Genomic DNA, 15,071 nt, shown 5'->3' on the forward strand with positions numbered 1-15,071 from the left:
AAAGAAAGAAAGAAAGAAAGAAAGAAAGAAAGAAAGAAAGAAAGAAAGAAAGAAAGAAAGGAAGGAAGGAAGGAAGGAAGGAGAGAGAGAAAGAGAAAGAGAGAGAGAAAGAAAGAGAGAGAAAAAGAGAAAGAGAGAAAGAGAGAAAGGAAGGAAGAAAGGAAGAAAGGAAGGAAGGAAGGAAAGAAGGAAGGAAAGAAGGAAGGAAAAGATAGTCCTGCCATACATTAAAAAAAACTCAGAAAAACAAACAAACACAAATACCCTCTTGTAAGGACAACTGTAGGGGGGAAATAGAAAGGCAGAGAGCCTATGGCTCATGCCTGTAATCCTAGATATTAAAGATGCTGAGACCTGAGGATCTTGGTTCAAAGCCAGTCCTGGAAGATAAAGCCAAGCCACCCATATCTCCAATTAACCAGCAAAAAGGTGTAAATAGGGATGTGGCTCAAATGCGAGAGTGCCAACTGTTAGCAAAAGAAGAGTGCAAGGCCCTGAGTTTAAGCCCTAGCATTGCCCATCTCACCAAAAAGGTAGAAAATAACAAATGTTGGTGCTGGTCATGTGGAAATATAAAGGGCAGCCACATAGGGAAAACAGTTATGTCAATTCCTAAAAATAACCAACAAATTACCAAACAATCCAGCAAATTTTTCCAAGTAGATACCCAAAAGAATGAAAACAGAGACTAAATCAACTATTTGTACATTCAAGTTCATAGCAGCATTACTTACAACAACCAAAAAGTAAAAGTACTCCATGTATCTATCAACAGATAAACACAAAATGGTATATATAACGGATTGTCATTCTGCCTTAAAAATGAAATTGTGACACATAGTGCAACAAAGATGAACCTTGCTAAGGAAAGGAGTCAATAACCAAGGATAGTAAATAAAGGACAAATGAGTCTATTAAACGAGGTACTTGAGAGTAGCAAATTAATAAAGACAAAGTAAAATGGAGTCAAAAGTTCTTTTTTTTCTTAACACATACAAGTGTTTGTTTCAGACAATTTCAAGTAATGTCAAAGCATAACAATGTGAGCACCAAAGATGGTATACTTAAAACTGGCTAATTATATGGGCTGGGAAGGTGGCTCAGTGGTAGAGTGCTTGCCTGGCATGCATGAGGTTTGATTCTCCAGCACCACATAAATAGAAAAACCTGGAAGTGGCACTGTGGTTCAAGTGGTAGAGCAGAGAACTAGCCTTGAGCTGAAGAGCACAGGGAGAGCACCCAGGCCCAGAGTTCAATCTCCAGGATCAAAAACAAAAAGGGTTAAATGTTAAATTTTATCATTTTATATATTTTATGAAAAGCAGAAAATTAAAATCAAACAATTTCACATAAATGATGAGTTCATATAAATGTGAATAGTTGTTTTTTAAAGAAGTAAATGCTAAGTTATAACTGCTTTTGAGAATACATATAAAGGTCAAATTTTAATTCCAAGAACACTTGATCGTCAGCTGATTTCAACACTACCCAAAATGGCCAAACTTTAAAATAAATAACATTTCTGGATACAAAAAAATCTGTATAAAATCTAAAGTCTGCTAAAAGGGACAAAATTTATATGGTCTAAGAACAAAGAAATTTTCAGACAACAAACACTATAAAAACGTTCCCTTATAATATATAATCCCTCAACTACATCAGCTCCAGAATGAAGAATAACACATCTGCAAAATTTCTAGCTGATGTTCAGAATTGGTTAGGACTTGTGCTATCCACTCTACAAAGATACTGGAGGATCCTGAATGGGTATGCAAGCCAATAATGAAATGTCCAAGAACTGATCTTAGACAGAGACAAAATATATACAAAGACTTGTTTCCAAGTTTATTTGTAAGTTCATCTCCTATCAAGGACAATGTATAACAACTTTTTATTTCCTCTTTTCCATAAAACCTTGACTGGACAAATGGTGCATAACTGTAATTCTAGCTATTTGGAAATCAGAGGTAGGAGAATCACAAGTATTCCACAAAGCTAGCCTGAGCAAGAGAGCATGAGACCCTATCAAAAAACAAAGTAAAGCAAAAAGGGCTAGAAATGTGGTTTAAGACATTAGAGCACTAGAAAAACTTTGAATAATATTAAATGCTTAGGACAATGGTTTTCAAATTAGTAAAAAGTATGCTCTCTTAATATAAAAATAAATTTGCTTGCATTTCACTATTCTCAAATAAATTTACTACTTTAGGTTTTAGGTATCTTCCAAATAGTACCATAAATTACTCTCTACTGACTCTAGCCATACTTCACAAAAGCTTGTCTTTCATATTTTGTTGAGTCTTTGAAGTATAATGAAGTTAGTAAATTCTTCTCTCAACCTTAAAATATAATCCTCACTTCTCTATACTTTCTAAACATCTTAAAATAACCTTTATTCCCCTCCTTACCTCACATTGTCACACATATACATTTATATAATTATCCTCATTTTCCATTCTGTGCCTTTTCTTACATCCTACCTTACTCAAATATTCTTGTTCCTTTTCTAATGGCTATTAGAAATAAAAATCTACCAAAGAATCTCCAAATCATCTGAATCTCCAGATTATATGAATTTATACAGACTGTTAAACCACCAACTAACAAAAATTAAGAATGCTTAAGGAGCTGGGAAGGTGGCTCAGTGGTAGAGTGCTTGCCTTGCATGCATGAGGCCCTGAGTTTGATTCCTCAGCACCACATAAGCAGAAAAAGCCAGAAGTGGCACTGTGGCTCAAGTGGTAGAACACTAGCCTTGAACTAAAGTGCTGAGGGAGAGTGCCCAGGCCCAGAGTTCAGTCCCCACAAACGACCAAAAAAAAAACCAAAAACCAAAAACCAAAAACAAAAACCTTAACATCTATTAGAAAACCCTAACTGGTGTTCCAAACCCCATGGGCACGACAGCAGCGTAGGTCTGAGGGAGGCAGTCAGGCCTACCAATCCTCACCCTTGTGCCCCTCTCCAATGACCATGCCTGGGGACTTTTGTGGAAAGCATGCATATTGCAACCCAAGTGTATTTTCTCAGCTATGCAGGTTGTATCTTCTTGTGCCAGCATCTAGTCCTGTCCACCCTGAGCAGTACCTAGTCAAAACCTGAATATTCTGGTAAAAGACTATGACCAGGACTCAAAATATTTGGAGTTTCATAAGGCTATTGGGCAAAAATAATTCCTAATTCTTGCTCTGAAATAAACCAGAGGCTTACAGCAGTCAATCAATTTTTAGAATGAAGAGTATGCTCTCAGGAATAGTGTTTTGAACGTCTTGGATGCTCTTGTCACATTTTTGCCTTGAAATGCAACTTTCTTCATTGCCTGTGACACCAGGTTTTATTACTGCTATATTGTACCTAGCTGTTTTTGCTTGGGTTAAGGAGCATTTTACATTATTGGCACGGCCTGATCCTGCATGGTGTAATACCTTTCAAAGCATTTTTGCCTGGCTCCATTTATAAAGCACCTGTTAAAATAGTTCTGTAAATAATGGCTAGTGACCAAGTGACTACATACAGATTGTGTGGACTAATCAGAAAGAAAGGTGATTCCCAAAGGAGGTTCTCAAAGGAGGTTCTCAATGCTTACACAAAAAAAAAAAAAAAACAAGGAAAGAAAAGAAGAAAAGAAGAAAAAAAGAGAGAGTGTATTTGGGACAGGCAACAGCTATCCTGGAATGTAAGACAGCAACATAAAAATCTACCTGTAGAAGATATATCAAAGTGATGACAGGGTATTGGAATGGAAAAGGTATAAGAAATATTACTCAACAGGATGCTGATAACTCATGGCAGTAATCCTAGCTACTCATGAGGCTGAGATCTGAGGATCACAATTCAAAGCCAGCCAGCAAAAGCCTTAAGTGTAGCTATGGCTCAAGTGGTAAAGCACTAATCGAACAAAAATGCTCAGACAGCACCCAAGCCCAAGTAGTAAAGCACTAGTCTTGAGCAAAAATGTTCAGACAGCACCCAAGCCCTGAGTTAAAGCCCTAGAACTACCACCAAAAAAAAAAAAAAAGTTTCTCTTGTTGCTAAGTAGCACTATTTTTTGGGGGGGGAGTCGGTTGTGGGGCCTGAACTTCAGCTCAAGGCTAGTGCTCTACCTTTGAGCCACAGCACCACTTACGGCTTTTTCTGTTTATGTGGTGCTGAGGAATCAAACCCAGGGCCTCATGCATGCAAGACATGCAACTCTACCACTGAGCCAACCTCCCAGCCCACTATTTTGTTTTTATAGTTACAAATGCTATATATGTTAGTTTAAGTATCAGGTACAACTTGTAATTTTTCACCAATTTTTTTTTGGCCAGTCCTGGAGCTTGAACTCAATGTCTGGGCACTGTCCCTAAGCTTCTTTTGCTCAAGGCTAGCACTCTACTACTTGAGCCACAGCACCACTTTTGGCTTTTTCTGTTTATTTGGTACTGAGGAATCAAACCCAGGGCTTCATGCATGCTAGGCAAGCACTCTACCACTGAGCCACTTTCCCACCCCAGGCCCCCTCACCCCCCACACCCGCTTTTTGTTTTCCCACTATCCCTTCCCTCCTCCATTTACATTTCCAGCCCTTTCATCAACTCAAAGGCACCTGAAAATAAGGCAAAATTTAAATAAGCCAAGTTAGAAGGTAGGTTCTTCGCAAGGCAGTTCTACTTTGCTTCACTAATAAAGTAAAATAAAATAATATGAATACCACAGTCATTCAGATATATAAAAAAACTTCTTGATAATTTCTTAAAGAAAATGCCCATTATCAGAAATAGAAGGGTTTGAGAGTTAACTTATCGAAGGGTCTGGCTTGAAACCTCCCTCCTCAGATCTCAGCCTCCTGAATAGCTAGGATTACAGGCATGAGCCACCAGTGCCCAGCTTATAAAAAGATTTTGAATGTTCCCAATGCATAGACTTAGTAAATGTCCATTAACTTGATCTAATCATTACACATGTTATACTCATACTGAAATGCCACAATATACCACATAAATATGTATGATTACTATGTGTCAATAAAAAAATAATAATGTATAACTCCAAAGCAGTCAGGTATAAAAGCCTACACATTCTAGGATATTTCATTTTAAGCAGAGGAATATAAAATGTTACTAGTGGGCTTATAATTAGTTTATGAACAACCTCATTCCACAAAGAATTAAAATAGTTTAACACTGTAAAAACTCATCCAAAAATAAGGCTTATCAAATGAGAAACCAACATTATATAATAGATTTGGAAGTCACAGAGTTGAATACCAGTTCTTTGGCCCACTAGTAATATGACCTAAATCTAGAGTGACTATCTCAGTTTAAGAAACATTGTTTCACTTAATTAACACCTCCCTTGACTCAGAAATGTCCTAATTTATAAAAATAACTTATATTTATCACCCCAATTCCAGAAAAACAGGAGAAAAGGAAGGACGGAAGGAGGGAGAGAGAGGGGAAAATTCCAAGTAGAAAATACCATGGTATAGTTTAAATATCAGGGTATAGCTTAAGTGCATATGGCTAGAAAGCATAATGCTCCAGGTGCAATCTCTAATATTGGGGAGTGGGGGGAGAAAGAGAGAGACAGAGACACAGAGAGTGCCAGCACTGGGGGGTGGGGGGAGGAGCTAGGAAGGGAGTAATGAAGGAGAGGAAAAGGGGAGGGGGAGTGTTTGGGATGGTCTCTTCTATCTAGAGTCTACATCTAGCCTGTTCAGGATATGGCCTGCTGACTAGTGACAAGCTGCTCATTTCTCCTTAGAGATTACAAGGTAGTGAGGTAAGCTCTCTATGATTTAGAAAAGCAGTCTCCTACCTAGAGCAATAGAAAATTTACTATTATTTAATAAATAACTTGCCAAATTAAGCCCCTTAAAAATGTGGATAATGCCTTTGATAAACATTTTATTTGAGTGCACCCAGTCCTCAGAACTGGGTGCTGTCCTCAGGGCCTGAGTGCTTTTCCTGAGCTTTTCTTGCTCAAGGCTAGCATTCTACCACTAGAGCCACAGCTCCACTTCTGGAATTTTTGGTGGTTCACTATAGGTTAAGTTTTACAGACTTTCCTGCCTGGGCTAGCATTGAACTGCAATCCTCAGATCTCAGCCTCCTGAGTAGCAAGGATTGCAGGTGTGAGCCACTAACGCCTGGCTGATAAACTTTTATAATAGAAAAAGATATATATTTATAACTTTGCTTAAATAATCTTTTTATCTGAGAAATTATCAGAAACCCTATGTAAAGTATAATACTTAAGACAAAGCAGACAGTCACTAAATCATAGCTATCATTTGTAGTATTATTATGGATCAAAGAGTAATCTAGTAATAATCCAAACTCCTAAAACATTTATCACAAATCCTATTCTCCTTTTTACTATTAACCCCACATTCCCCATGCCTAAAACATGAACACATACAAACAAGTCATAAGAAATTTTGGGGATAAGTTTTTAAAGATACCTCAGAGAAGAAATGGAAAACAGGACCATTAAAAGACTCCAAACAGAAAAAGTAATTAAAGACTTGAAATGACCATGTTAATATAAACTTTAAAATAAGAGAATTGTTTATCACAATCTCCTTATGAGACTATACAGATACATTTTCTAACACATACTTTGAAAATCAGTGATCTATTCCTTAAATCTTTCAGAAATTAGAGCCTAAAAGGAAGATGGTATTAAAATAAAAATATGAAGAAATATTTTAACTCACCTGAACTGCACATCCCAGTAAGAGCAAAAGCAGTTTTTTAACTTCTTCCGTGCCTTGTTCTGAAATTAAAAAAAACTACTAAGCATTTTTGTAGCTCTATGTCAATTTTCTTTCTCATACTAGGATAATCAATTCTAGAGGTAATATTCATAATCACTTGACCAAAGGATTCATCATATAAACAAATTTAGTGGAAAATTCAAATGGCTAGGTTCTTTGTGTGCAATATGATAATAGAAAATAACAAGTATTTCGACTGTGAAGGGCTATAAACAAATGGACTTCAAGAGTTTGTATAATATGTATGCAAACTATATATCTACTCCTCCACAAATTATATTACATCAGCCAAGTAAGTTAAATTATTACAGAGACATGCTCCAAACTCAGCCAAACTTACTTTTAAATAGGCTGTCTCCTTTATTTCTTACTAAAAAACAAATATTAAGATTCTTCTACTTTTAAAATCTAAATGGATTTCTACTCCCCCTCCCCCAAATATTAAGGCATCTTATAAACAATGGAGACAATTGTTATTCTTAAAGTTGGACTATTAATAAGGATTAAGGAACATTCATGATTGGATTGGGAAAACATAATTATCCTCTGTATTTAGGATGATGGTTAGTAAAGATTAGAATCTTTGTTTTTTTTGTGTGTTATTTTTATTATCAAAATCTAGGATTGGAGTATCCTAAAAACTCTCTAAACACCAAATTCACTTAAATACTAAGTCAGTTACACTCTACCTAACTAAAGTCACTTGAATAAAGAGTCAACAAAAACAACAACAAAAAACTCATCCTTGAACAACCTTGACAGCGATAGATGGTAGATACATAAATACAAAACTAAAAATCATTTTAAAATCATTTATTTCCTAAGGTTATATTCTTTTTAATCTAGAACTATATGGCCTTCTATGGTTGTTTATAATGAAGCATTAAAAATCATAGTCACTACCAAAAAGTCTAGATTTTACACAGAAGAAAAACTACTAGATTTAGTGTTAAGTGTGGGATAATATTACCTACAACTTAAAAATATTCTGAATCTGTTTTCTCTCTAAAAAATAAAACTGGAACATTACTTCAAACTCCCATGGGGTCATGAAAATACCAGTAAATTAATGTAAAAATAATCTCTTAATATACATCATAGTATTACATAACAGAGAAACATTATTGTTACATTTTACTAATTGTAATACTCACCAGAAAATGGATTTTTGCCAATAATCAAGACATTTGGCAAAGACATCATAATCAATTGCTGCAAAGTCTCCTGTAAAATGATATCCAATTGTTAATTGTATGTCTAATGCTGACTAGGTAATTATTCATCAAAATTAAAACAGGATTAGAATATACTTCTGTAAATATATTATAAAAATAAACCAATGTCCTTTAGAAATATCTAAATGCATTGAAGTTACAAAGGACTAATTTTAAAATAAGCATGATAATTACTAAAACTCCTCTTTATAATCATTCCACCAAAAGTGAGTTCTTGCTCAGTGAATCGTTATTTCCTCCAGGATGTAAGACAGCTGGTTAACTTCCTTAGATTACTGTCAAATTTTTAGAGACAAAAATATAGACAGACCCTGATGGCACATGATGATTCAGAAAGAACTAAATATATTCATTTTAGGCTACATACTAAGTATGCACCTTCTGCTTATACTATCTTCTCCTTGGGGAAATACATCATGTCTGCCATTACAACCACTGCCAGTGGTGACATGCTACAAAGAATGGATGTGTGCCATGTGAAATTACTGAATCTTGGCAAGATTACAGTCATAAGCATGACAATTGCTCTACAAGTTGCTTTTGACAGTACTATTTACAAATACTAATATATAAATTTCCAAAAATTATTCAACTTTTTTTGGAATCATGTTTTAACATAACATTAAAAAACAAATAGCAATTTTAAAAAACAACAACTATGAGGACTTGGTGCTTGCCTAGCATGCACAAAGCCCTTGGTTCGATTCTTTAGCACCACATAAATAGAAAATCTGGAAGTGGTGCCTGTGGCTCAAGTGGTAGACTGCTAGTCTTGAGCCAAAGCAGCTCAGGGACAGTGTCTATGCTCTGAGTTCACGCTCCAGGACAGGCTAAAAAAAAAAACCCAGAAAAGTTAACTTGTCATTCTTGATCCTATAAAACATTTGTACATGATTAGTGACCAACATGCCAGCAAATGCTAAATGGAAGTAATTTTCATCAATAATTCTAAATATTTTTGAGGACTAAAATCTTTTTGTTACAATCTATATCTCTGATACTTAAATTCAGTAGTCCTCCCTTGCTTGTGATTAAAAACAAAACTATATATTTTTATTATTGTTATTATTATTTTTGGGACTGGTCGTGGGGCCTGAACTCTGGGCCTGGGCGCTGTCCCTCAGCTCTTCAGCACAAGGCTAGCACTCTACCACTTAAGCCACAGCGCCACTTCCAGCTTTTTTCTTTTTGCTTATGTGGTGCTAAGGAATAGAACCCAGGGCCTCAGGCAAGGCAAACGCTCTACCACTGAGCCACCTTCCCAGCCCCTATTATTATTATTTTTAAAGCCTACCTTGCAGGGTACTAGTGGCTCACACCTGTAATCCTAGCTACTCAAGATGCAGAGATCTGAGATTGTCATTCAAAGCCAGTCCAGGGAAGAAAAGCCTAAGAGATTCTAATATCTCTAATTAACTAGCAAAAAGCCAGAGGTGTTTAGATGTACCTAAAGTGATAAAAGGCTAGCCTTGAACAAAAAAGACTCAGAGGCAACACCTAGGCCCTGAATTCAAACCCTGGTGCACTTGCACAGGGTTGGTGCATAACAGCTATAATTTATTCATTTTCCTTTGACTTGAACAAATATTCATTTGCAAGATAAAGAGATGTCTGCCACAGATCTAGTGATTATTTGAAAAGGTTTAAACTGCCCCTTAATCACAATGAAGTACCTTCAATGAAACTTCAACTAATGTTTTTAATTACCTCTACCCACAAGTTCTCAAATTATTGTCTTGTATTATTTATCACAATAAAAATTATTTAGTCATTTACTTGCTATTATCATTCTACATGTACATTCTATAAAAATTGGGACATGCAGCCAGGTGCTAGTGGCTCATACCTGTAATCCTAGTTACTCAGGAGGCTGAGATCTGAGGATCTCAGTTCAAAGCCAGCCCAGGCAAGAAAGTATGTGAGACTTTACCTTCAATTAACCACCAAAAAGCTGGAAGTAACACTGTGGCTCAAAGTGGTAGAGCACTAGCCTTGAGCCCCATAACCAACAAAAGAAAAGGGAAATTGTTTTTTGGAAATATATAGTTGAATTTTAGCTTAGTTCACTTTGTTTAGTCAGAACAATCAAAATGCAAGAAAATATTTCACCTCAAATAGTTTTCCTAAGGGGTATATAGTGTCAAAATGACAAATGATTTTTATAGTTCTATAAAGAACCAGGGGGAGGGCTGGGAAGTTGGCTCAGTGGTAGAGCGCTTGCCTTGCATGCCTGAGGCCCTGAGTTCGATTCCTCAGCACCATATAAGCAAAAAGAAAAAAGCTGGAAGTGGCGCTGTGACTCAAGTGGTAGAGCACTAGCCTTGAGCTGAAGAGCTGAGGGACAGCACCCAGGCCCAGAGTTCAGGCCCAACGACCGGAAAAAAAAAAAAAAAAAAAGAACCAGGGGGAAAAAAAATCTATAGATGAGTAGAACTGCACTGATTGTTAACTTGAAATCTGTGATATCTTAAACCAGGTTGTGTCTATCTTGGTAATATACATAAGAATAAAATATATTTCAGTAAGTAAACTAATATTATAGATAAGGTGTCTGATCTATTTCTGAAGACAATATAGAAGCACCTTATAAACATTTTATCTAACAACAGGAAGCACAGGGAGGGTAGTTTTGGAAAAACTATTCTAGAAGAATAACAAAGGGCGAGGCACCAGTGGTTCAAGCCTGTAATTCTAGCTACTCAGGAGGCTGAGATCTGAGAATCACGGTTCAAAGCCAGCCCAGGCAGGAAAAGTCCGTGAGATTTTTATCTCCAATAAACCACTAGAAAACCAGAAGTGGTGCTGTGGCTCAAGCGGTAGAGTGCTCGCCTTGAACTGAAGGGCACAGGGACTGCACCCCAGGCCCAGAGTTAAAGCCCCACAACCGACAAAAAAAAAAAAAAGAATAACAGAGGGGGCTGGGAATGTGACTTAGTGGAAGCCCTGGGTTCAATTCCTCAGTACCACATAAACAGTGCTCAGTGACAGTGCCCAGGTCCTGAGTTCAAGTCCCAGAACTGCCAAAAAAAAAAAAAAAAAGAACAACCTAGGGGAAGTAGTACATGGAAATTTCAATCCTCAGTATTTTATCTTAAAAATCTCAGACAATGTTTAGAAAATGTTGTCAGTGTTAGCTCGGTATTAGTCAACTGGCATACAAACATGGATTAATGAAAAGAACAAGGTAAAACTAGTCATCCCACAAATGTTAATGAAATATTTATAGATATATCTAAACATATAAAGACATATCTAAAATCTAGTCAATACAATCAAATCATCAGTTCTAGTATCATTATGGTACTATTATCATTTTGACTTGTAAGTTTATTATTAACATTGTGGACTGAATAATTTGTATGTTGAGGAACTGTGTGTGTAGGAAGCTTAACTGAATCTCTAGCTTCTACTCACTAGATGCCTATAGTATCTTCAACTGTGTCAACTAAAAAATATCTCAAGTCACTGATGTGTTCCCAAGGGCATAAAAATCATAAATTTCATATTCCTTCATCCCATATCTCTCTATGATTATAACAATATTCAATTAACATGATTAATATACAGAAAATTTCAACACCTTGCATGGGGCAAGGATGATGACAAAGACATCAATAAAAATAGGAATGAAATATTAACATATATTCCAATATGGATAAACCTCAAAATCATCATGGGAGGTGAATTCAGTCACAAGGCTACATTCCATATGATTCCAGTTGTATAAAATGTTCTAAACTGGAAAATGTTTAGATTGAAAATAAATGAATGATTTTCTACAAATGGAAGCTTGGGATAAGTATGTGTGAGGACAAGGGCAATGAATGGCTCTTAATAACGAAGTGTTTTCTTGAGATAACAAATATGCTGTAAAATGTAGTTGCACCACTATGTAAATGTACTAAAACCCACTGAACAGGAAATTTTAAATATCTGTCTGCTATTTATGCTAATTAAATCTCTATTATACTGTATTGACAAGACTCCAGTACAAAATTTTTTTTATTTTTTGTTTTATCTGAGGAGTATCACTAAAATTTCCAAAAGACACTACTACCTCCAAACAAAACATCATTCTAATAGGACAAAACTAATAAGCAGCAAAATTGAGTAACTTTATTACATAATCTAGTGTTTGGTGTGAAATATCTAAAAATACTGCTACGATGAAACAATGAACAATGAAACAATATCTAAATCACTCAAATCAATGGGAAGAAAATGAGAGCCTAAATATTGATAAATATTTTTAAATATGATTAGAAAAAAATATTTCAGACTTCTATATTTGGTAACAAGAAGGTCTAAAGAGCCGGGTGCCAGTGGCTCACACTTGTAATCCTAGCTACTCAGGAGGGAGGCTGAGATCTGAGTCCAAAGCCAGCCCAGGCAGGTAAGTCTATGAGATGCTTATCTCTGAAAAACCACTAGAAAACTGGAAGTGGCACTGTAGCTCAAGTGGCAGAGCGCTCGCCTTGAGCTGAAGAGCTGAGGGACAGTGCCCAGACCCAGAGTTCAAGCTCTATGACCAACCAAAAGAAGAAAAAGAAAAAGAAAAAAAAGAAGGTCTAAGATGAAGGCAGGGAGGAAGAACATCCTGGATAAAAGTTACTAATACATGTTACAACATAAATTTCAAAATCAGGCCTGGGAAGATAGCTCAGTGGTACAGTGCTTGCCTTGCATACATAAGGCCCTGGGTTAGATTCCTCAGCACCACATAAGCAGAAAAAGCCGGAAGTAGTACTGTGGCTCAAGGGATAAGAGGACTAGCCTTGAGCTGAAGAGCTAAGGGACAGCACCCAGGCACAGAGTTCAGGCCCCACGACCAACAAAAAAGAAAAATTCAAAATCATTATACTAAATGAAGCCAGTTATAAAAGACAAGACCACAGAATTCCATTTATATTGGATGTCTAGAATTGGCAAATCTACAGGCAGAAAATAGATTAGTAGGTCGAATAAGTAGGTAGATAGGATGGGATATACACACTAGAGAAAGCTAGATGCTGGGTCCATTGACTGGATATTTTTTTAAGGTATTTAAAACATATGACTGAGCTCAAAGAAAGGAAAAGGATAATCTTCATCAAAAGATAAAAAAGAAAAAGAAAAAAAGCCGGAAACCCCAAAACCTGCAAAGAAGACAAGGAAGAGGCTAACTTTGTAGGCATTTGGTAGGAACTGAGAATTGTTTCCTCAAAGATTTCCAACAATGTGTTCCAAGATAAAAACATGTTATAAACAGTATATATTATTCAAGTGATAATAGTGGTGTTACCTTGGCACCAGACCAATTTTTGCACTTGCTATTTTCTTCTAACATTTTATAGTATACCAGTAGTATTTGTAAAATAAAGTTGCTTAAAAGTAGTTACACCAAAAACTGGTTTAGGGTTAGTTTTGCTTGAATCAACATATATCCTTGGCCCAAACAACAAAGATATAAGTTCTCCCCAAAAATGAGCTCACAAATACAAACATATCAATGCCACCGCTGATATAGTAGCATTACTACCACCATGACCACAAAAAATAGAAAGCAGACAACAAAGAACAGAATCAGATCCCTACATACTTCAGATTTTGAAATAATCAGATAGAAAGCCTGAAACAGAAAAATAAATGAATTTCTGAAGAAATGAAGGAATCAAAAAAATTAATGAGGGACCAGCGGTGTGATTCAAGTGGTAAAGAACTTTAAGAGCAAAGCCCTCAGTTCAAACCCAGTACCACAAAGTCTTGTGTAAGTCATATATAACTTTTAGAATCATTTTTTAAAAAAAGAATTAAGTAGAGCATTTGTGATTCACATCTGTAATCCCAGCTACTCTCAAGGATGAAATCTGGAAGTCTGAAGTTCCAAGTCAGCCCAGGTAGAGAAGTCTGAGAGCTCCACCTCAAAATACAATGCTGAAAGCATAGCTCAAATGGTAAAGTCCCAGCTATTAACAACAAAGTAAGAGTTTACCCCTGACTACAAGCCCCTGTACTGGCATTAAAAAGTAAACAAAAAAAATAAAAAGCAGCTACAAAAACTAAACAGAACTTCTAAAAATTAAAGATACAATGAGTCAATGAGTTTGAAGACTTGATATAGGTAAGAAGCAAATTAGCAACACAGACATTTCTGGATCATAGCACAAGACTAACGATATAAAAGCAAGTTTAGCCATGTGCCAGTGGCTCACACCCATAATCCTAGCTACTCGGGAGGCTGAAATCTGAGAATCATAGTTCTAAGAGAGGAAAGTCTGTGAGACTCTTATTCCTAATTAATCACAGAAAAACTGGAAGCTGTGCTGTGGCTCAAGTGGTAGAGTGCTAGCCTTGAGCATAAGGAGCTCAGGGATAACACCCAGGCCCAGAGTTCAAGCCTTAGGACCAACAAAAGATAAAAAATAAATAAAATTTCAATAAGCAAGAAAGAACAAGGAGTAAAAACTAATGTAATCTAGTAGAACTATCTGAAGGTATCAGAAAAAAAGAATTAAAAGCAGCCAGGTACAGTGGCCCACATAATCCTAGCTACTCAGGAGGATGAGTCCTGAGGATGGATACAAAGCCAAGAAAGGCAAGAAAGTTGGTAAGATTCTAAATTCCAATTAACCACCCAACAGCCAGAAGGGATGCTATGGCTCAAGTGGTAGAATGCTAGCCTTGAGCAAAAAACTTAGGGACAGCACTTAGGCCCTAAGTTAAAACCTCAGGAACAGCACCAAAAACAAGAGGGGAAAAAGACATGTTAAACTAGCAGCAAAACTTAAGACTACCAAAGTCAGGCCCTGGTGTTTCATGCCTGCAATCCTAGCTACTCAGGGACCTGAGATCTAAGGATCTCAAAGTTCAAAAGTTCAAAGCTAGCCCAGACAGGAAAGTCTGAGAGACTTTTATCTCCAAATAACCACCAAAACGCCGGAAATGGAGCTGGCAAATCACTAGTCTTCAGCAAAAAAAAGTTCAGAGACAGCACCCAAGCCCTGAGTTTAAGCCTCAGAAGCTGCAAAGAAAAAAGAAAGAGAAAAAAGAAAGAAAGAAAGAGGGGGGGGAGGGAGAGAGGGAGGGAGGGAGGGAGG

At 36.5% G+C, this 15,071-nt stretch overlaps 1 protein-coding gene across 1 annotated transcript in view; it reads right to left on the reverse strand.

Moving 5' to 3' along the window:
- The window catches only part of Ccdc88a (coiled-coil domain containing 88A), a 130,107-nt gene that overhangs the window by 86,600 nt on the left and 28,436 nt on the right, over positions 1-15,071 (reverse strand). The window contains exons 4-5 of the mRNA XM_013017916.1: positions 7,915-7,984; positions 6,701-6,759 (exon numbers count right to left, since the gene is read on the reverse strand). Of these exons, the coding sequence (XP_012873370.1) occupies positions 6,701-6,759; positions 7,915-7,984 (129 nt within the window). The remainder of the gene's footprint in view (positions 1-6,700; positions 6,760-7,914; positions 7,985-15,071) is intronic.

Source organism: Dipodomys ordii, unplaced genomic scaffold (assembly GCF_000151885.1).
Source record: "Dipodomys ordii isolate 6190 unplaced genomic scaffold, Dord_2.0 Scaffold37, whole genome shotgun sequence".
In the NCBI taxonomy this organism is placed as follows: Eukaryota; Metazoa; Chordata; class Mammalia; order Rodentia; family Heteromyidae; genus Dipodomys; species Dipodomys ordii.